The following is a 22,765-nucleotide window of genomic DNA, read 5'->3' on the forward strand; positions in this document are numbered from 1 at the left end:
GACCACCACCATCACCAGGGACCACTAACATCATCACCAGGGACCACTGGTATCATCACCAGGGACCACTAACATCATCACCAGGGACCACTAACACCATCACCAGGGACCACTACCACCATCACCAGGGACCGCTAACATCACCAGGGACCACTTTTACTATCACCAGGGACCACTAGCATCATCACCAGGGACCACTAACATCATCACCAGGGACCACTAACATCACCAGGGACCACTACCACCATCACCAGGGATCACTAACATCATCACCAGGGACCACTGGTACCATCACCAGGGACCACTAACATCATCACTAGGGACCACTAACACCATCACCAGGGATCACTACCATCGTCACCAAGGACCACTAGCACCATCACCAGAGACCACTAACACCATCACTAGGGACCACTGGTACCATCACCAGGGACCACTAACATCATCACCAGAGACCACTAGCACCATCACCAGGGACCACTAACACCATCACCAGGGACCACTACCACCATCACCAGGGACCACTAACATCATCACCAGGGACCTCTGGTACCATCACCAGGGACCACTAACACCATCACCAGGGACCACTACCACCATCACCAGGGATCACTACCATCATCACCAGAGACCACTAGCACCATCACCAGGGACGACTAACACCATCACTAGGGACCACTGGTACTATCACCAGGGACCACTAATATCATCACCAGAGACCACTAGCACCATCACCAGGGACCACTAACACCATCACCAGGGGCCACTGGTACCATCACCAGGGACCACAAACATCACCACCAGAGACCACTGGCACCATCACCAGGGACCAGTAACATCATCACCAGAGACCACTAGCACCATCACCAGGGACCACTAACACCATCACCAGGGACCACTAACATCATCACCAGAGACCACTAGCACCATCACCAGGGACCACTAACACCATCACCAGGGACCACTAACATCATCACCAGGGACCACAAACATCACCACCAGAGACCACTGGCACCATCACCAGGGACCAGTAACATCATCACCAGAGACCACTAGCACCATCACCAGGGACCACTAACATCATCACCAGAGACCACTAGCACCATCACCAGGACCACTAACACCATCACCAGGGACCGCTGGTACCATCACCAGGGACCACTAACATCACCAGAGACCACTAGCACCATCACCAGGGACCACTAACATCATCACCAGGGACCACTAACATCATCACCAGAGACCACTAGCACCATCACCAGGGACCACTAACATAATCACCAGGGACCACTAACATCATCACCAGAGACCACTAGCACCATCACCAGGGACCACTGGTACCATCACCAGGGACCGCTGGTACCATCACCAGGGACCACTAACATAATCACCAGGGACCACTAACATAATCACCAGGGACCACTAACATCATCACCAGAGACCACTAGCACCATCACCAGGGACCACTAACACCATCACCAGTGACCACTGGTACCATCACCAGAGACCACTAGCACCATCACCAGGGACCACTAACATCATCACCAGGGACCGCTGGTACCATCACCAGGGACCAGTAACATCATCACCAGAGACCACTTGCACCATCACCAGGGACCACTGGTACCATCACCAGGGACCACTGGTACCATCACCAGAGACCACTAACATCATCACCAGAGACCACTAGCACCATCACCAGGGACCACTAACACCATCACCAGGGAACACTGGTACCATCACCAGGGACCGCTGGTACCATCACCAGGGACCACTGGTACCATCACCAGGGACCGCTGGTACCATCACCAGGGACCACTAACATAATCACCAGGGACCACTAACATAATCACCAGGGACCACTAACATCATCACCAGAGACCACTAGCACCATCACCAGGGACCACTAACACCATCACCAGGGACCACTGGTACCATCACCAGAGACCACTAGCACCATCACCAGGGACCACTAACACCATCACCAGGGACCACTGGTACCATCACCAGGGACCAGTAACATCATCACCAGAGACCACTAACACCATCACCAGGGACCACTAACATCATCACCAGGGACCACTGGTACCATCACCAGGGACCACTGGTACCATCACCAGGGACCAGTAACATCATCACCAGAGACCACTAGCACCATCACCAGGGACCACTAACACCATCACCAGGGACCACTGGTACCATCACCAGGAACCGCTGGTACCATCACCAGGGACCACTAACATAATCACCAGGGACCACTAACACAATCACCAGGGACCACTAACATCATCACCAGAGACCACTAGCACCATCACCAGGGACCACTAACACCATCACCAGGGACCACTGGTACCATCACCAGAGACCACTAGCACCATCACCAAGGACCACTAACATCATCACCAGGGACCGCTGGTACCATCACCAGGGACCAGTAACATCATCACCAGAGACCACTAGCACCATCACCAGGGACCACTAACATCATCACCAGGGACCACTATCACCATCACCAGAGACCACTAACATCATCACCAGAGACCACTAACATCATCACCAGAGACCACTAGCACCATCACCAGGGACCACTAATACCATCACCAGGGACCACTAACATCATCACCAGAGACCACTAACATCATCACCAGAGACCACTAGCACCATCACCAGGGACCACTGGTACCATCACCAGAGACCACTAACATCATCACCAGAGACCACTAACATCATCACCAGAGACCACTAACATCATCACCAGAGACCACTAGCACCATCACCAGGGACCAGGGTTCAATGTGGAGAGGAACCGTGGTGTGAGAGGTCATCCTGGTGGCTCCTTATCCAAGTAAGGATGACAGACTCCTAGGCTGGATGGCAACCCCCCGGGGCTCCCCAGTGCCACAAACAGCTCATAGGGGGAGAGGGCCCTCCCCTGCTGCAGACTGTAAAATGGGGCCCCCTTCTCTGGGTGGAGCCCCTCCCCTGCGGCAGACTACTGGGCGGGGCCACTTCCATGCGGGACCCTCACCTGTGATACACTGCTCGGCCTCTGCTAAGAGGGCTCCCTTCCCTGCGGCAGAGTGCTGGGTAGGGCCCCCTTCCCTGCGGCAGAGTGCTGGGTAGGGCCCCCTTCCCTGCGGGGCGGGGCGGGGCCTCGCTTCTACCGCCCGTCTAATCTTCAATAATCAGTTTCATCGGGAAGGGAAAATTATATTTTGGATGTTTGCCAAGAGGCTGCCACCTGTTGTACTCTAGCACCTTGTTGTTGTTGTTGCTTACCAGGTCCCTGTTATGATACTGCTGCTCTCCAGGTCCATGTTCTTGTTGCTATTATTTCCTAGGACTCTGTTGTAGTTACTGTTGCTTCCTAGGTCTCTGTTGTTGTTACTGTTGCCAGTACAATCATCAGGTGGCAGTGTAGGTAATGTCCTGTTGCTCTCTAGGCCGACATTATCCACTGTGGTTGATGTGTATACTGGATCACCTTTTCCTGCGTTAGCGTCAGGAATCCGCTTACATCCATTCTCTAGCTGACAGATACAATGCACCGAAACCACAGCTCCCTATCCACATGCAGGCCCCACAGACCTTTCCATGGTTTACCCCGGTTGCTTCACATGCCCTGGTTCAGTCCTTTGAGAGAACGGTGACCCCACTATACCACATCACTCAAATTCACTTTGTCCCATGAACTCCTTTCACCCTCCTGTATGTTCAAGCCCCGATCGCTCGAAATCTTTCACTCCATCCTTTCATTCCAGTTTGGTCTCCGTGTTCTCCTTGTTCCCTCCACTTCTGACACAGACCACTACTCACTCATTCTTTCCATGTGTCCAAACCATTTCAGCGCACCCTCTTCTGCTCTCTCAACCACATTATCTTCATTACCACACATTCTTACCCTGTCATTACTTAATCACACCACCTTACACCACATTGTCCTTATACCTTTCATTTCTAGCGCACCCACCCTCCTCTATCAAGCCTGATCTATAGGCCACGCCTCGCAACCATATAACATTGTTGGAACCACTGTTCCTTCAAACAGTCATTTTTATCCTCCCAGATACCGTTCTCTCTTTCCACACATTCTTGAGCAAACGCAGAACCTTCGCCCCCTCCCCCAACATACGACTCACTTCCGCTTCCATCGTTCCTTTCGCTCTCATGTCCACTCCCAGATATCTAAAAAAAAAAATCAGTTCCTCTTATTATTCTTCAGTCCAACTTACATCGCAGCTTGCCTAGCCCTCAACCCTGCTAAAACTTGCTTTTATTCACGTTTACTCACAAATTTCTCCTTCCACCCACTCCAAACTCAGTCACTGAACTACTGCAGTTTCTCACTCGAATCCGCCATCAGTGCTTTTCTCTTTAACAAACAACAACTGACTTCCCAGGCCCTCTTATCCCTCACACAATGAAGACTCACACTCTCTCTTCAGGATTCTTGCATTTACCTCCCTCATCAACCCATCCATAAATACAAGGCCCTTTACATTTAGGAGAGACCACCCAAGTATGAATCTGCAGTCTGTCCTAGCGATCTATGGTGTTACCTACTGTACTGCTCAACCTCTCACTTGTCCTAGCGATCTATGGTGTTACCTACTGTACTGCTCAACCTCTCACTTGTCCTAGCGATCTATGGTGTTACCTACTGTACTGCTCAACCTCTCACTTGTCCTAGCGATCTATGGTGTTACCTACTGTACTGCTCAACCTCTCACTTGTCCTAGCGATCTTATGGTGTTACCTACTGTACTGCTCAACCTCTCACTTGTCCTAGCGATCTTATGGTGTTACCTACTGTACTGCTCAACCTTCTCACTTGTCCTAGCGATCTATGGTGTTACCTACTGTACTGCTCAACCTCTCACTTGTCCTAGCCGATCTTATGGTGTTACCTACTGTACTGCTCAACCTCTCACTTGTCCTAGCGATCTTATGGTGTTACCTACTGTACTGCTCAACCTCTCACTTGTCCTAGCGATCTTATGGTGTTACCTACTGTACTGCTCAACCTCTCACTTGTCCTAGCGATCTATGGTGTTACCTACTGTACTGCTCAACCTCTCACTTGTCCTAGCGATCTATGGTGTTACCTACTGTACTGCTCAACCTCTCACTTGTCCTAGCGATCTTATGGTGTTACCTACTGTTCTGCTCAACCTCTCACTTGTCCTAGCGATCTTATGGTGTTACCTACTGTACTGCTCAACTTCTCACTTGTCCTAGCGATCTATGGTGTTACCTACTGTACTGCTCAACCTCTCACTTGTCCTAGCGATCTTATGGTGTTACCTACTGTACTGCTCAACCTCTCACTTGTCCTAGCGATCTTATGGTGTTACCTACTGTACTGCTCAACCTCTCACTTGTCCTAGCGATCTATGGTGTTACCTACTGTACTGCTCAACCTCTCACTTGTCCTAGCGATCTATGGTGTTACCTACTGTACTGCTCAACCTCTCACTTGTCCTAGCGATCTTATGGTGTTACCTACTGTTCTGCTCAACCTCTCACTTGTCCTAGCGATCTTATGGTGTTACCTACTGTACTGCTCAACTTCTCACTTGTCCTAGCGATCTATGGTGTTACCTACTGTACTGCTCAACCTCTCACTTGTCCTAGCGATCTTATGGTGTTACCTACTGTACTGCTCAACCTCTCACTTGTCCTAGCGATCTATGGTGTTACCTACTGTACTGCTCAACCTCTCACTTGTCCTAGCGATCTTATGGTGTTACCTACTGTACTGCTCAACCTCTCACTTGTCCTAGCGATCTTATGGTGTTACCTACTGTACTGCTCAACCTCTCACTTGTCCTAGCGATCTATGGTGTTACCTACTGTACTGCTCAACCTCTCACTTGTCCTAGCGATCTATGGTGTTACCTACTGTACTGCTCAACCTCTCACTTGTCCTAGCGATCTATGGTGTTACCTACTGTACTGCTCAACCTCTCACTTGTCCTAGCGATCTTATGGTGTTACCTACTGTACTGCTCAACCTCTCACTTGTCCTAGCGATCTATGGTGTTACCTACTGTACTGCTCAACCTCTCACTTGTCCTAGCGATCTTATGGTGTTACTGTACTGCTCAACCTCTCACTTGTCCTAGCGATGTATGGTGTTACCTACTGTACTGCTCAACCTCTCACTTGTCCTAGCGATCTATGGTGTTACCTACTGTACTGCTCAACCTCTCACTTGTCCTAGCGATCTATGGTGTTACCTACTGTACTGCTCAACCTCTCACTTGTCCTAGCGATCTTATGGTGTTACGTACTGTACTGCTCAACCTCTCACTTGTCCTAGCGATCTATGGTGTTACCTACTGTACTGCTCAACCTCTCACTTGTCCTAGCGATCTTATGGTGTTACCTACTGTACTGCTCAACCTCTCACTTGTCCTAGCGATCTTATGGTGTTACCTACTGTACTGCTCAACCTCTCACTTGTCCTAGCGATCTATGGTGTTACCTACTGTACTGCTCAACCTCTCACTTGTCCTAGCGATCTTATGGTGTTACCTACTGTACTGCTCAACCTCTCACTTGTCCTAGCGATCTTATGGTGTTACCTACTGTACTGCTCAACCTCTCACTTGTCCTAGCGATCTTATGGTGTTACCTACTATACTGCTAAACCTCTCACTTGTCCTAGCGAAAGCGAGACGGGAACTGGTGACGTCACGCAGCAGTTTGCCCGGCTGACCTGAGGTGGTCAGCTTTCATTGGTCAGAAAAGGGAATAACTACCTAACGTACTCACTTCACATTGGGCAATATTATTACCTTTGATTTTTGATTTTTGTCAAACTTAGACCATACCGTTACTATCGTTACACTTGAGAATGTGACACGAGTCACGAAACGTTTTGTTTTGTGTTGCTGTATACCTAAGAAGACTTACACTGTTGGTTTCTGCTTGATTCTACCCTTGCTATGAACTTTAGCCAGCTTATTGATAGTATACCTGAATACTATAAGAGAATTGAAAGAAATTGAGAACAACGTAAAGAAACAAATGCTCAATTGGCAGTCATATTCAAAGAAATTGAATATATATATATATATATATATATATATATATATATATATATATATATATATATATATATATATATATATATATAGTATTTATCGTACTTTGTTGCTGTCTCCCGCGTTAGCAACGTAGCGCAAGAAAACAGACGAAAGAATGGCCCAACCACCCTCATACCCATGCATATACATACACGCCCACACACGCACATATACGTACCTATACATTTCAATGTATACATACATATACATGCACACGTAAATACATATATACACATGTATATATTCATACTTGCTGCCCTCAGCCATTCCCGTCGCCAACCAGCCACACATGAAATGTCACCCCCTCCCCCCGCACGCGCGCGAGGTACCGCTAGGAAAACACAACAAAGGCCACATTCGTTCACACTCAGTCTCTAGCTGTCATGTGTAATGCACCGAAACCACAGCTCCCTTTCCACGTCTAGGCCCTACAAAACTTTCCATGGTTTACCCCAGACGCTTCACATGCCCTGGTTCAATCCATTGACAGCACGTCGACCCCGGTATACCACATCGTTCCAATTCACTCTATTCCTTGCTCGCCTTTCACTCTCCTGCATGTTCAGACCCCGATCGCTCAAAATGTTTTCACTCCATCCTTTCACCTCCAATTTGGTCTCCCACTTCTCGTTCCCTCCACCTCTGACACATATATCTTTGTCAATCTTTCCTCACTCATTCTCTCCATGTGACCAGACCATTTCAGTGCACCCTCTTCTGCTCTCTCAACCACACTCTTTTTATTACCACACATCTCTCTTACCCTTTCATTCCGTACTCGATCAAACTACCTCACACCACATACTGCCCTCAAACATCTCATTTCCAACATATCCACCGTGCTCCGCACAACCCTATCCATAGCCCACGCCTCGCAACTATATAACATTGTTGGAAAGACTATTCCTTCAAACATACCCATTTTTGCTTTCCGAGATAATGTTCTCGCCTTCTACACATTTTTCAACGCTCCCAGAACTTTTGCCCCCTCCCACACCCTGTGACTCACTTCCGCTTCCATGGTTCCATCCGCTGCCAAATCCACTCCCAGATATCTAAAACATTTCACTTCCTCCAGCACTGTATCATCAGCAAACAACAACTGACTCACTTCCCAAGCTCTCTCATCCACAACAGACTGCATACTTGCCCCTCTCTCCAAAACTCTTGCATTCACCTCCCTAACAACCCCATCCATAAACAAATTAAACAACCATGGAGACATCAGGCACCCCTGACGCAAACCGACACTCACTGAGAACCAATCACTTTCCTCTCTTCCTACTCGTACACATGCATTAAATCCTCGATAAAAACTTTTCACTGCTTCTAGCAACTTGCCTCCCACACCATATACTCTTAATACCTTCCACAGAGCATCTCTATCAACTCTATCATATGCCTTCTCCAGATCCATTAATGCTACATACAAATCCATTTGTTTTTCTAAGTGTTTCTCACATACATTCTTCAAAGCAAACACCTGATCCACACATCCTCTACCACTTCTGAAACCACACTGCTCTTCCCCAATCTGATGCTCTGTACATGCCTTGACCCTCTCAACCAATACACTCCCAAATAATTTCCCAGGAATACTCAACAAACTTATACCTCTGCAATTTGAGCACTCACCTTTATCCCCATTGCCTTTGTACAATGGCATTGTGCATGCATTCCACCAATCGTCAGGCACTTCACCATGAGCCATACATGCATTGAATATCCTCTTCAACCAGTCAACAACACAGTCACCTCCTTTTATATATATATATATATATATATATATATATATATATATATATATATATATATATATATATATATATATATATATATATTTATTTATTTATTTATTTATTTATTTTGCTTTGTCGCTGTCTCCCGCGTTTGCGAGGTAGCGCAAGGAAACAGACGAAAGAAATGGCCCAATCCACCCCAATACACATGTATATACATACACGTCCACACACGCAAATATACATACCTATACATCTCAATGTACACATATATATACACACACAGACACATACATATATACCCATGCACACAATTCACACTGTCTGCCTTTATTCATTCCCATCGCCACCTCACCACACATGGAATACCATCCCCCTCCCCCTCATGTGTGCGAGGTAGCGCTAGGAAAAGACAACAAAGGCCCCATTCGTTCACACTCAGTCTCTTGCTGTCATGCAATAATGCCCGAAACCACAGCTCCCTTTCCACATCCAGGCCCCACACAACTTTCCATGGTTTACCCCAGACGCTTCACATGCCCTGATTCAATCCACTGACAGCACGTCAACCCCGTTATACCACATCGATCCAATTCACTCTATTCCTTGCCCGCCTTTCACCTTCCTGCATGTTCAGGCCTCGATCACTCAAAATCTTTTTCACTCAATCTTTCCACCTCCAATTTGGTCTCCCACTTCTCCTCGTTCCCTCCACCTCCGACACATATATCCTCTTGGTCAGTCTTTCCTCACTCATTCTCTCCATGTGCCCAAACCATTTCAAAACACCCTCTTCTGCTCTCTCAACCACGGTCTTTTTATTTCCACACATCTCTCTTACCCTTACATTACTTACTCGATCAAACCACCTCACACCACACATTGTCCTCAAACATCTCATTTCCAGCACATCCACCCTCCTGCGCACAACTCTATCCATAGCCCACGCCTCGCAACCATACAACATTGTTGGAACCACTATTCCTTCAAACATAGCCATTTTTGCTTTCCGAGATAATGTTCTCGACTTCCACACATTCTTCAAGGCTCCCAGGATTTTCGCCCCCTCCCCCACCCTATGATTCACTTCCGCTACCATGGTTCCATCCGCTGCCAGATCTACTCCCAGATATCTAAAACACTTTACTTCCTCCAGTTTTTCTCCATTCAAACTTACCTCCCAATTGACTTGACCCTCAACCCTACTGTACCTAATAACCTTGCTCTTATTCACATTTACTCTTAACTTTCTTCTTTCACACACTTTACCAAACTCAGTCACCAGCTTCTGCAGTTTCTCACATGAATCAGCCACCAGCGCTGTATCATCAGCGAACAACAACTGACTCACTTCCCAAGCTCTCTCATCCACAACAGACTTCATACTTGCCCCTCTTTCCAAAACTCTTGCATTCACCTCCCTGGTGTCATGTGCTCTGCCTCACCTAGATTTATGTGACACTATGTTTCTGTTTTCAGGTATGGGACCTGGACCGGAGTGGGGCCGCTCCAGCCTAGGTCTGCCCATTGGTACGTTCCTTCACTCTCACTGCGCCCCTACTGTACTACTCTAGCATAGCACACCCCTACTGTACTACTGTAGCATAGTTCACCCCTACTGTACTACTGTAGCGTAGTACACCCCTACTGTACTACTGTAGCACAGTACACCCCTACTGTACTACTGTAGCATAGTACACCCCTACTGTACTACTGCAGTATAGTACACCCCTACTGTACTACTGTAGCATAGTACACCCCTACTGTACTACTGTAGCATAGTACACCCCTACTGTACAACTGTAGCATAGTACACCCCTACTGTACTACTGTAGCATAGTACACCCCTACTGTTCTACTGCAGTATAGTACACCCCTACTGTACTACTGTAGCATAGTACACCCCTACTGTACTACTGTAGCATAGTACACCCCTACTGTACAACTGTAGCATAGTACACCCCTACTGTACTACTGTAGCCTAGTACACCCCTACTGTACTACTGTAGCCTAGTACACCCCTACTGTACTTCTGTAGCCTAGTACACCCCTACTGTACTACTGTCGCATAGTACACCCCTACTGTACTACTGTAGCATAGTAAACCCCGACTATACTACTGTAGCCTAGTACACCCCCACTGTACTACTGTAGCATAGTACACCCCTACTTACTACTGTAGCATAGTACACCCCTACTGTACTACTATAGCATAGTAAGCCCCGACTGTACTACTGTAGCATAGTACACCCTTACTGTACTACTGTATCATAGTACACCCCTGCTCTACTACTGTATTATAGTACACCCCTACTGTACTACTGTAGCATAGTAAGCCCCGACTGTACTACTGTAGCATAGTACACCCCTACTGTACTACTGTAGCATAGTACACCCTTACTGTACTACTGTAGCATAGTACACCCCTGCTCTACTACTGTAGTATAGTACACCCCTACTGTACTACTGTAGCATAGTACACCCTTACTGTACTTCTGTAGCATAGTACACACCTACTGTACTACTGTAGCCTAGTACACCCCTACTGTACTACTGTAGTATAGTACACCCATACTGTACTACTGTAGCATAGTACACACCTACTCTACTACTTTAGCATAGTACACCCCTACTGTACTGCTGTCGAATAGTTCACCCCTACTGTACTACTGTAGCATAGTACACCCATACTGTACTACTGTAGCATAGTACACCCTTACTGTACTACTGTAGCATGATACATCCCTACTGTACTTCTGTAGCTTAGTACACCCCTACTGTACTACTGTAGTATAGTACACCCCTACTGTACTACTGTAACATAGTACACCCCTTCTGTACTACTGTAGCATAGTACACCCTTACTGTGCTTCTGTAGCATAGTACACCCCTACTGCACTACTGTCACATAGTACACCCCTACTGTACAACTGTAGCATAGTACACCCCTACTGTACTACTGTAGCATAGTACACCCCTATTGTACTACTGTAGCATAGTAAACCCCTATTGTACTACTGTAGCATAGTACACCCCTACTGTTCTGCTGTAGCATAGTACACCCCTACTGTACTGCTTTAGCATAGTACACCCCTACTGTACTGCTGTAGCATAGTACACCCCTGCTCTACTACTGTAACATAGTACACCCTACTGTACTCTTTCAGAATAGTACACCCCTACTGTACTACTGTAGTATAGTACACCCCTACTGTACTACTGTAGCATAGTACACCCTTACTGTGCTACTGTAGCATAGTACACCCCGACTGTACTACTGTAGTATAGTACACTCCTACTGTACTACTGTAGCATAGTAAACCCCTACTGTACTACTGTAGCATAGTACACCCCGACTGTACTACTGTAGTATAGTACACCCCTACTGTACTACTGTAGCATAGCACACCCCGACTGTACTACTATAGCATAGTACACCCCGACTGTACTACTGTAGTATAGTACATCCCCGCTGTACTTCTGTGGCATAGTACACCCCTACTGTACTACTGTAGTATAGTACACCCCTACTCTACTACTGTAATATAGTACATCGCTGTACTTCTGTGGCATAGTACACCCCTACTGTACTACTGTAGTATAGTACACCCCTACTGTACTACTGTAGTTTAGTACACCCCTACTGTATTACTGTGGTATAGTACAACCCTAATGTATAACCTAACCCAACCCTACTGTATTACTGTAGTAATGTGCACTTTGCTCTAATATTGTGGTACATTACAACCCTACTATATAACTATGGTAAAGTGCAACCTAATGAACTATATAGTACAGTACAACCCAACTGTATTGTAGTGTCACTTTATTGTATAATGGTATGGTAATGGTACATTTTTGCTATGCGACTGTACACACTTTAACCTTACTGTGGTATCATAGTCTATTACAACCTTACTGTATTATTGTAGTATAGTATATCCCTACTGTAATATTATACAACCCTATTGTACTACTGTAATTTAATGCACTCCCACTTTACTACTGCAATATCTTACAAACCTGTTTTTCTGTTGTATAACTCTGCTCTACTACAGTTGTATAGTACATCCTTACTGTGCTATATTAAAGTATAAATCTTTATACTACTGTTCTATTGTACAAATATACTGTATTACTAGAGTACAAACTGCTGCTGCAGTATACTGCACACCTACTGTAATACTGTACAACCTTACTTTCTTAGTGTAGTGTAGTACAATTCTACTGTATTGAACTACTGTACTATAGCACAGCCCTACTGTATTATTGTAGTACAGTACACCCTACTGTATTAATATAGTATAATCCTACCTTTCTGTACTACTGTGGTATAGTACAACCCTGGTTTACTATAGCGCATCCCTACTGTATTATTGGTGTATAGCACACCCCTACTGTATTATTATAGTATAGTTTACCCTATGTTAATGTAATATAGTATACCACTCGTGGATACTTCGTGGATCTTCACCCCAACAACGTTGGGTTGAATCGTAAGTGCACATAACTGGTGGAAGCCTGGCTGGTCTGGTACACCTGCTTGTAGGTGTACTTGTCCAGTGCACTCCTAAACTCTACTATGTGACCTATGGGTGCCGCTGATGGTAGCTGGCAAAGCGTTGAAGTCTACGGCCCCGGATGTGTAAGGTGCTCTCTCTCTCTCTCTCTCTCTCTCTCTCTCTCTCTCTCTCTCTCTCTCTCTCTCTCTCTCTCTCTCTCTCTCTCTCCGCTTATCGCACCTTTGGATTTCAGAGGCTGTATATCACAGTCTTCCATGCCTGTCGTGCCATTAGGGCGTTATTCCCAATTGTGAGTTAGGAACTATACCTTCTTGGATTTTCCCGGTACAGGTATTAATATGGACTGTGGAAGATGTATGGAAACTTTCTAATCAGTAATATCGTCCGCCTTGTAGGGCGAGGTTAGAAAACAGCAACATTCATCAATTCATGAATGAATTAGCGCCTTATTTTGTATTTTTTTGTCTTGAAGGTCCACAGGATCCAGCCTGCCATCCCTCTGCATGAGACAACCGTAGTTTTGTTTTGTTCACTAAAGGTTAGGTTAGGTTAGATATCAGTATTCCAAAGTCTTTCACGTTATTCAACTGGTTTATGGTAGCGTCGATGTCTGTCCGGTATTCTGTGTTATTTTCATTTCTTCATTTTCCCCATACCAGAGGAGTTCAAACTTATTCCCGTTGAAAAGCATGTTCTTCTCGGTGGTCCATTTAACAATTTCGTTTATGTCTTTTAAACCTTACAGTATCATCTATGGATGTGATTTTCATACTTATTCTTGTATCATCCGTAAAGGATGATGTGGACGTGTGGCTTGTGTTTGCGTCAATATCAGATATAAGAGTGAGGAACAGGAGGGGTGCAAGTACAGTTCCTTGGGCGCCCAGATTGAGCATTTGACCGTGAAGGCATTACATATGGCATGGTTTACAACTGCGTGTTGTGATCTATTCGTTACAAAGTTGTACATACATCTCCCTATTTTTCCGTTATTCCCATCTTTTGCATTATGTGCTATACACCAAGCTCACATTTACCAAATGCTTTTGCAAAGTCTGTGTAAATCACGTCAGTATTTTTTGTTGTTTTCCATGACTTTAATAATGCTATCATAATGGTCAAGCCATGCAAGTGACACAGGCAACTTCTTCCCGCCCGGAAACCATATTGCACTATGGAAGTGAACAATGTACATAAGCCAGTAGATTATGTACATTGTTAACTTACATAGATTTAGTCTACTTATCTCTTAGGAATCTTTAAAAGTTTTTTTATGATGTGAGAAGTTAATGTTGCCGGTCGATAGTTTTTTGGGATTAGTTTTATTTCTTTGCATTGGGGCGATGTGGTAAGGTTGATAATGGCGGCATATCACCAGAGGATATTTAGTGCACGTATTGGTGGTGGTGTGGCATGAGTCTGGCTGGGTCTGAAGGCATGACCAGGCTCTCTCACTGGATGAAATCTGCTATTAAGGTGATAACTGCCATGTGTACACTTGGCACATTATTGTGCAAGAAGTCTGTTGGCTCATTTATTTTCATTGAATAACATTTCATACTGCCTTCCAGAATCTCTGTCATTTATTGGCAGTGGCTGTCGTCTGTGCAGTTATCTTGTGTTTTTTGGTTATTAGTTGTTTTACTAATGTTTTTACTACTTCTTTTTCATATATGTCACATGACATCTTTATGGTCATGACCGATAATTCACTGGACTGGTTTTCTTTGCTGGGTGAGCTGTGGCTTCTTTATATGATGATGTTCAATTCTTTCTCATCTCCAGTAAAATGCTTGTCTTCTAACCTAGAACTTTTGTGCTTTCTTGTCTTTGGTATATGTGTGTTACATGTTGGGAGGACCACTTGTACTGGGCAGGCTTTCATGTTGTATTGTTCACGTTTCATTATAAGTGACGTGAGTGAAAACATGGGTGTGTATCGTGTGTTCTCAGTAAGCGGTTTAGTAACCAAGCTTGTTTTTACGTCAATCAGGTTGTGATCAGAGTCTCGGGTGTTTGAGAGGGTAATATCACATATTAGGTCCATATTACTTGTAAAAATTAAGTCCAGAATGTTATTTCCTCTGGTTGGTTTAGTTATTTTTTCACATCATTTGAACAACTCTCTGCAGATGTTGGTCTGAACTTGTGTCAGTGTCAGTATTTACGATGATATTTCCTGCCTGTGGTACGATGAAGGCGAGTACATTAGCACTAGGTTTCTCAGGAGAGCGGAGCATGATTTTCTGTTTCGTATTTGTTCCACAGATTCATGAAGCTTTGCATCATGTGGTCAATAGATTAATGCAGTATCCAAGCTTAGATTTCAATCTTGACTATAGGATTATAGTTGTTAAAACAATATCTACCATATATTGTTCCACATAATCTGGTCCTGTTACAACTGTGCATCTTATAGTATGGCATCCACATCTCACTATTCATATTTTTTTTTTTTTTTGTGCGTTTCATTGAAGGCCAAAAATGCACTTCACTTATATATGGTATTTTGTTTGTTTTGTGCGATGTCAGTCCCCATGTGTTGACATATGGGAAGGACGTTACATGGATTGTCTCTGTATTGCTTTGACGAGGTTGTATAATATGCAATATTTCATTGAATTTGGTAAATTTTCCGTTCCCTGACCATTATAGAGAAGGGTCACTGTCATTTCCTCCTCTGGTTTGGTCCTATCTCTGCATGATAAACTTTGCATCCTTTCCCATATTAATATATCTTCAACCATTTCCCATATTAATATATCTTCAACCATTTCCCATATTCACATATCCTCAACCATTTCCCATATTCACATATCTTCAACCATTTCCCATATTCACTTATCTTCAACCATTTCCCATATTCACATATCTTCAACCATTTCCCATATTCACATATCTTCAACCATTTCCCATATTCACATATCTTCAACCATTTCCCATATTCACATATCTTCAACCATTTCCCATATTCACATATCTTCAACCATTTCCCATATTCACATATCTTCAACCATTTCCCATATTAATATATCTTCAACCATTTCCCATATTGATATATCTTCAACCATTTCCCATATTCACATATCTTCAACCATTTCCCATATTCACATATCTTCAACCATTTCCCATATTCACATATCTTCAACCATTTCCCATATTCACATATCTTCAACCATTTCCCATATTAATATATCTTCAACCATTTCCCATATTAATATATCTTCAACCATTTCCCATATTCACATATCTTCAACCATTTCCCCTATTCACATATCTTCAACCATTTCCCATATTCACATATCTTCAACCATTTCCCATATTCACATATCTCCAACCATTTCCCATATTCACATATCTTCAACCATTTCCCATATTCACATATCTTCAACCATTTCCCATATTCACATATCTTCAACCATTTCCCATATTAATATATCTTCAACCATTTCCCATATTAATATATCTTCAACCATTTCCCCTATTCACATATCTTCAACCATTTCCCATATTCACATATCTTCAACCATTTCCCCTATTCACATATCTTCAACCATTTCCCATATTCACATATCTTCACCCATTTCCCATATTCACATATCTTCAACCATTTCCCATATTCACATATCTTCAACCATTTCCCATATTCACATATCTTCAACCATTTCCCATATTCACATATCTTCAGCCATTTCCCATATTCGCAAATCTTCAACCATTTCCCATATTAATATATCTTCAACCATTTCCCATATTAATATATGTTCAACCATTTCCCATATTCACATATCTTCAACCATTTCCCATATTCACATATCTTCAACCATTTCCCATATTAATATATCTTCAACCATTTCCCATATTCACATATCTTCAACCATTTCCCATATTCACATATCTTCAACCATTTCCCCTATTCACATATCTTCAACCATTTCCCATATTCACATATCTTCACCCATTTCCCATATTCACATATCTTCAACCATTTCCCATATTCACATATCTTCAACCATTTCCCATATTCACATATCTTCAACCATTTCCCATATTCACATATCTTCAGCCATTTCCCATATTCGCATATCTTCAACCATTTCCCATACTAATATATCTTCAACCATTTCCCATATTAATATATGTTCAACCATTTCCCATATTCACATATCTTCAACCATTTCCCATATTCACATATCTTCAACCATTTCCCATATTAATATATCTTCAACCATTTCCCATATTAATATATCTTCAACCATTTCCCATATTAATATATCTTCAACCTTTTCCCATATTCACATATCTTCAACCATTTCCCATATTCACATATCTTCAACCATTTCCCCTATTCACATATCTTCAACCATTTCCCATATTCACATATCTTCACCCATTTCCCATATTCACATATCTTCAACCATTTCCCATATTCACATATCTTCAACCATTTCCCATATTCACATATCTTCAACCATTTCCCATATTCACATATCTTCACCCATTTCCCATATTCACATATCTTCAACCATTTCCCATATTGATATATCTTCAACCATTTCCCATATTAATATATCTTCAACCATTTCCCATATTCACATATCTTCAACCATTTCCCATATTCACATATCTTCAACCATTTCCCATATTCACATATCTTCAACCATTTCCCATATTAATATATCTTCACCCATTTCCCATATTCACATATCTTCAACCATTTCCCATATTCACATATCTTCAACCATTTCCCATATTCACATATCTTCAACCATTTCCCATATTCACATATCTTCAATCATTTCCCATATTAATATATCTTCAACCATTTCCCATATTAATATATCTTCAACCATTTCCCATATTCACGTATCTTCAACCATTTCCCATATTCACATATCTTCAACCATTTCCCATATTCACATATCTTCAGCCATTTCCCATATTAATATATCTTCAACCATTTCCCATATTCACATATCTTCAACCATTTCCCATATTCACATATCTTCAGCCATTTCCCATATTAATATATCTTCAACCATTTCCCATATTCACATATCTTCAACCATTTTCCCTATTCACATATCTTCAACCATTTGAAACATTTTCAAGAGTATTATTTACATTTGCTGCAGCACAACCTGCAAGTATTCTTGCTATACATGTCCTTCCACGTAGTTGTACAGCTGCACTTGCTCCACCCACGGATTGGTTGTTGATATACTGCGTTGGGAGGCAGCTTCTCTTTGTATTCTATGGCCAGCATGAGACAATCTCCTGGCTTCAATTTTCTTCCTCCCCAACTCCTTCCATATCTGATGAGTTAGCTACAAAGTCTTTTTCTGCACTTACATCTCTGCTGCAAGTCTCCCGGCCGCCACTTTTTCATTCACCTTCCATACATGAGTCAGTGTCCCTGTTTACATAAGTCACTGTCCGTATTTGTGTGAACATGTGTCCGTTGATTCCTGGCTTGCACGTAGGTACGTCTTCTTCCTCCATACCAAGCAAGGTGTGAGCGTCTGTGCCACTTTGTGTGGTCAGTAGTTGCAGTTTGCAGACCTCCACCTTCAACATGATCATCACAATCTCCTGTACTTGCCAACCACTACCTTTACTGCATCACTCACTCTACACTACAGTAGCTCTCATATCTATGTGTAGGTGAGTGTTGTGCTGGGCTGGTGTAGGTGAGTGTTGTGCTGGGCTGGTGTAGGTGAGTGTTGTGCTGGGCTGGTATAGTGAGTGTTGTGCTGGGCTGGTGTAGGTAAGTGTTGTGCTGGGCTGGTGTAGGTGAGTGTTGTGCTGGGCTGGTGTAGGTGAGTGTTGTGCTGGGCTGGTGTAGGTGAGTGTTGTGCTGGGCTGGTGTAGGTGAGTGTTGTGATGGGCTGGTGTAGGTGAGTGTTGTGCTGGGCTGGTGTAGGTGAGTGTTGTGCTGGGCTGGTGTAGGTGAGTGTTGTGCTGGGCTGGTATAGTGAGTGTTGTGCTGGGCTGATGTAGGTGAGTGTTGTGCTGGGCTGGTATAGTGAGTGTTGTGCTGGGCTGGTGTAGGTAAGTATTGTGCTGGGCTGGTGTAGGTGAGTGTTGTGCTGGGCTGGTATAGTGAGTGTTGTGCTGAGCTGGTGTAGGTGAGTGTTGTGCTGGGCTGGTATAGTGAGTGTTGTGCTGAGCTGGTGTAGGTAAGTATTGTGCTGGGCTGGTGTAGGTGAGTGTTGTGCTGGGCTGGTGTAGGTGAGTGTTGTGCTGGGCTGGTATAGTGAGTGTTGTGCTGGGCTGGTGTAGGTAAGTATTGTGCTGGGCTGGTGTAGGTGAGTGTTGTGCTGGGCTGGTATAGTGAGTGTTGTGCTGGGCTGGTGTAGGTGAGTGTTGTGCTGGGCTGGTATAGTGAGTGTTGTGCTGAGCTGGTGTAGGTAAGTATTGTGCTGGGCTGGTGTAGGTGAGTGTTGTGCTGGGCTGGTGTAGGTGAGTGTTGTGCTGGGCTGGTGTAGGTGAGTGTTGTGCTGGGCTGGTGTAGGTGATTGTTGTGCTGGGATGGTGTAGGTGAGTGTTGTGCTGGGCTGGTGTAGGTGAGTGTTGTGCTGGGCTGGTGTAGGTGAGTGTTGTGCTGGGCTGGTATAGTGAGTGTTGTGCTGGGCTGGTATAGTGAGTGTTGTGCTGGGCTGGTATAGTGAGTGTTGTGCTGGGCTGGTGTAGGTGAGTGTTGTGCTGGGCTGGTATAGTGAGTGTTGTGCTGGGCTGGTGTAGGTAAGTGTTGTGCTGGGCTGGTGTAGGTGAGTGTTGTGCTGGGCTGGTGTAGGTGAGTGTTGTGCTGGGCTGGTGTAGGTGAGTGTTGTGCTGGGCTGGTATAGTGAGTGTTGTGCTGGGCTGGTGTAGGTAAGTGTTGTGCTGGGCTGGTGTAGGTGAGTGTTGTGCTGGGCTGGTGTAGGTGAGTGTTGTGCTGGGCTGGTATAGTGAGTGTTGTGCTGGGCTGGTGTAGGTAAGTGTTGTGCTGGGCTGGTATAGTGAGTGTTGTGCTGGGCTGGTGTAGGTGAGTGTTGTGCTGGGCTGGTATAGTGAGTGTTGTGCTGGGCTGGTGTAGGTGAGTGTTGTGCTGGGCTGGTATAGTGAGTGTTGTGCTGGGCTGGTGTAGGTAAGTGTTGTGCTGGGCTGGTGTAGGTGAGTGTTTTGCTGGGCTGGTGTAGGTGAGTGTTGTGCTGGGCTGGTGTAGGTGAGTGTTGTGCTGGGCTGGTATAGTGAGTGTTGTGCTGGGCTGGTGTAGGTAAGTGTTGTGCTGGGCTGGTGTAGGTGAGTGTTGTGCTGGGCTGGTGTAGGTGAGTGTTGTGCTGGGCTGGTATAGTGAGTGTTGTGCTGGGCTGGTGTAGGTAAGTGTTGTGCTGGGCTGGTATAGTGAGTGTTGTGCTGGGCTGGTGTAGGTGAGTGTTGTGCTGGGCTGGTATAGTGAGTGTTGTGCTGGGCTGGTGTAGGTAAGTATTGTGCTGGGCTGGTGTAGGTGAGTGTTGTGCTGGGCTGGTGTAGGTGAGTGTTGTGCTGGGCTGGTGTAGGTGAGTGTTGTGCTGGGCTGGTGTAGGTGAGTGTTGTGCTGGGCTGGTGTAGGTGAGTGTTGTGCTGGCTGGTATACTGAGTGTTGTGCAGGGCTGGTGTAGGTAGAGTGTTGTGCTGGGCTGGTGTAGGTGAGTGTTGTGCTGGGCTGGTGTAGGTGAGTGTTGGCAGGGCTGGTGTAGGTGAAGTTGTGCTGGGCTGGTGTAGGTGAGTGTTGTGCTGGGCTGGTATACTAAGTGTTGTGCTGGGCTGGTGTAGGTAAGTATTGTGCTGGGCTGGTGTAGGTGAGTGTTGTGCTGGGCTGGTATAGTGAGTGTTGTGCTGGGCTGGTATACTGAGTGTTGTGCTGGGCTGGTGTAGGTAAGTATTGTGCTGGGCTGGTGTAGGTGAGTGTTGTGCTGGGCTGGTATAGTGAGTGTTGTGCTGGGCTGGTATACTGAGTGTTGTGCTGGGCTGGTGTAGGTAAGTATTGTGCTGGGCTGGTGTAGGTGAGTGTTGTGCTGGGCTGGTATAGTGAGTGTTGTGCTGGGCTGGTATACTGAGTGTTGTGCTGGGCTGGTGTAGGTAAGTATTGTGCTGGGCTGGTGTAGGTGAGTGTTGTGCTGGGCTGGTATAGTGAGTGTTGTGCTGGGCTGGTATACTGAGTGTTGTGCTGGGCTGGTGTAGGTAAGTATTGTGCTGGGCTGGTGTAGGTGAGTGTTGTGCTGGGCTGGTATAGTGAGTGTTGTGCTGGGCTGGTGTAGGTGAGTGTTGTGCTGGGCTGGTATACTGAGTGTTGTGCTGGGCTGGTGTAGGTAAGTATTGTGCTGGGCTGGTGTAGGTGAGTGTTGTGCTGGGCTGGTGTAGGTGAGTGTTGTGCTGGGCTGGTATACTGAGTGTTGTGCTGGGCTGGTGTAGGTAAGTATTGTGCTGGGCTGGTGTAGGTGAGTGTTGTGCTGGGCTGGTATAGTGAGTGTTGTGCTGGGCTGGTGTAGGTGAGTGTTGTGCTGGGCTGGTATAGTGAGTGTTGTGCTGGGCTGGTATACTGAGTGTTGTGCTGGGCTGGTGTAGGTAAGTATTGTGCTGGGCTGGTGTAGGTGAGTGTTGTGCTGGGCTGGTGTAGGTGAGTGTTGTGCTGGGCTGGTATACTGAGTGTTGTGCTGGGCTGGTGTAGGTAAGTATTGTGCTGGGCTGGTGTAGGTGAGTGTTGTGCTGGGCTGGTGTAGGTAAGTATTGTGCTGGGCTGGTCTTGGTACTCTGCCTACCATTGTATGTTATATGGAAGGTTAGGTAAGGTGCCAGACCCAGCTGCAGCATTAGACCTGCCACACATTACTTGATGGGAGGCGTACACTATGAGTATGTCCTACAACAAACACTTGTTACACCGGTGTACATTGTGATCGTCCATTATGTCTGTCTCTTTTCAGCGGACGCGAGATCAGTCAGCACTGGGACCTTGAACGCTTTCGTGAGGGCTCTGTCTGAGTCAGCGGCCTCCACCACCCCGACCACCAAGCCGCCCACTAGATTCAGGTTCCAGTCTTCCCGGCCCAGCAACGGCAGAACCTCTTCACGTATCACCTACATTCCACAGGTACTGTTATGCCCCCGTACTGCCCTACCTGCCTCATCCAAGTATTGCTATACCCCCGTACTGCCCTACCTGCCTCACCCAGGTACTGCTATACGCCCCTACTGCCACTACCGGCCTCAAACAGGTATTGCTATACACCCGTACGGCCCTACCTGCCTCATCCAGGTATTGCCATGCCCCCGTACTGCCCTACCTGCCTCATCCAGATATGACTACACCCCCGCACTGCCTCCCTGCCTCATCCAGGTATTACTATACTCCCGTACTGCCCTACCTGCCTCACCCAGGCACTGCTAT

At 45.4% G+C, this 22,765-nt stretch overlaps 1 protein-coding gene across 1 annotated transcript in view; it reads left to right on the plus strand.

Annotated features, from left to right (window-relative positions):
• The window catches only part of LOC139748981 (uncharacterized), a 173,269-nt gene that overhangs the window by 46,010 nt on the left and 104,494 nt on the right, over positions 1–22,765 (plus strand). The window contains exons 2-3 of the mRNA XM_071662332.1: positions 10,310–10,360; positions 22,302–22,468. Of these exons, the coding sequence (XP_071518433.1) occupies positions 10,310–10,360; positions 22,302–22,468 (218 nt within the window). The remainder of the gene's footprint in view (positions 1–10,309; positions 10,361–22,301; positions 22,469–22,765) is intronic.

Source organism: Panulirus ornatus, chromosome 6 (assembly GCF_036320965.1).
Source record: "Panulirus ornatus isolate Po-2019 chromosome 6, ASM3632096v1, whole genome shotgun sequence".
In the NCBI taxonomy this organism is placed as follows: domain Eukaryota; kingdom Metazoa; phylum Arthropoda; class Malacostraca; order Decapoda; family Palinuridae; genus Panulirus; species Panulirus ornatus.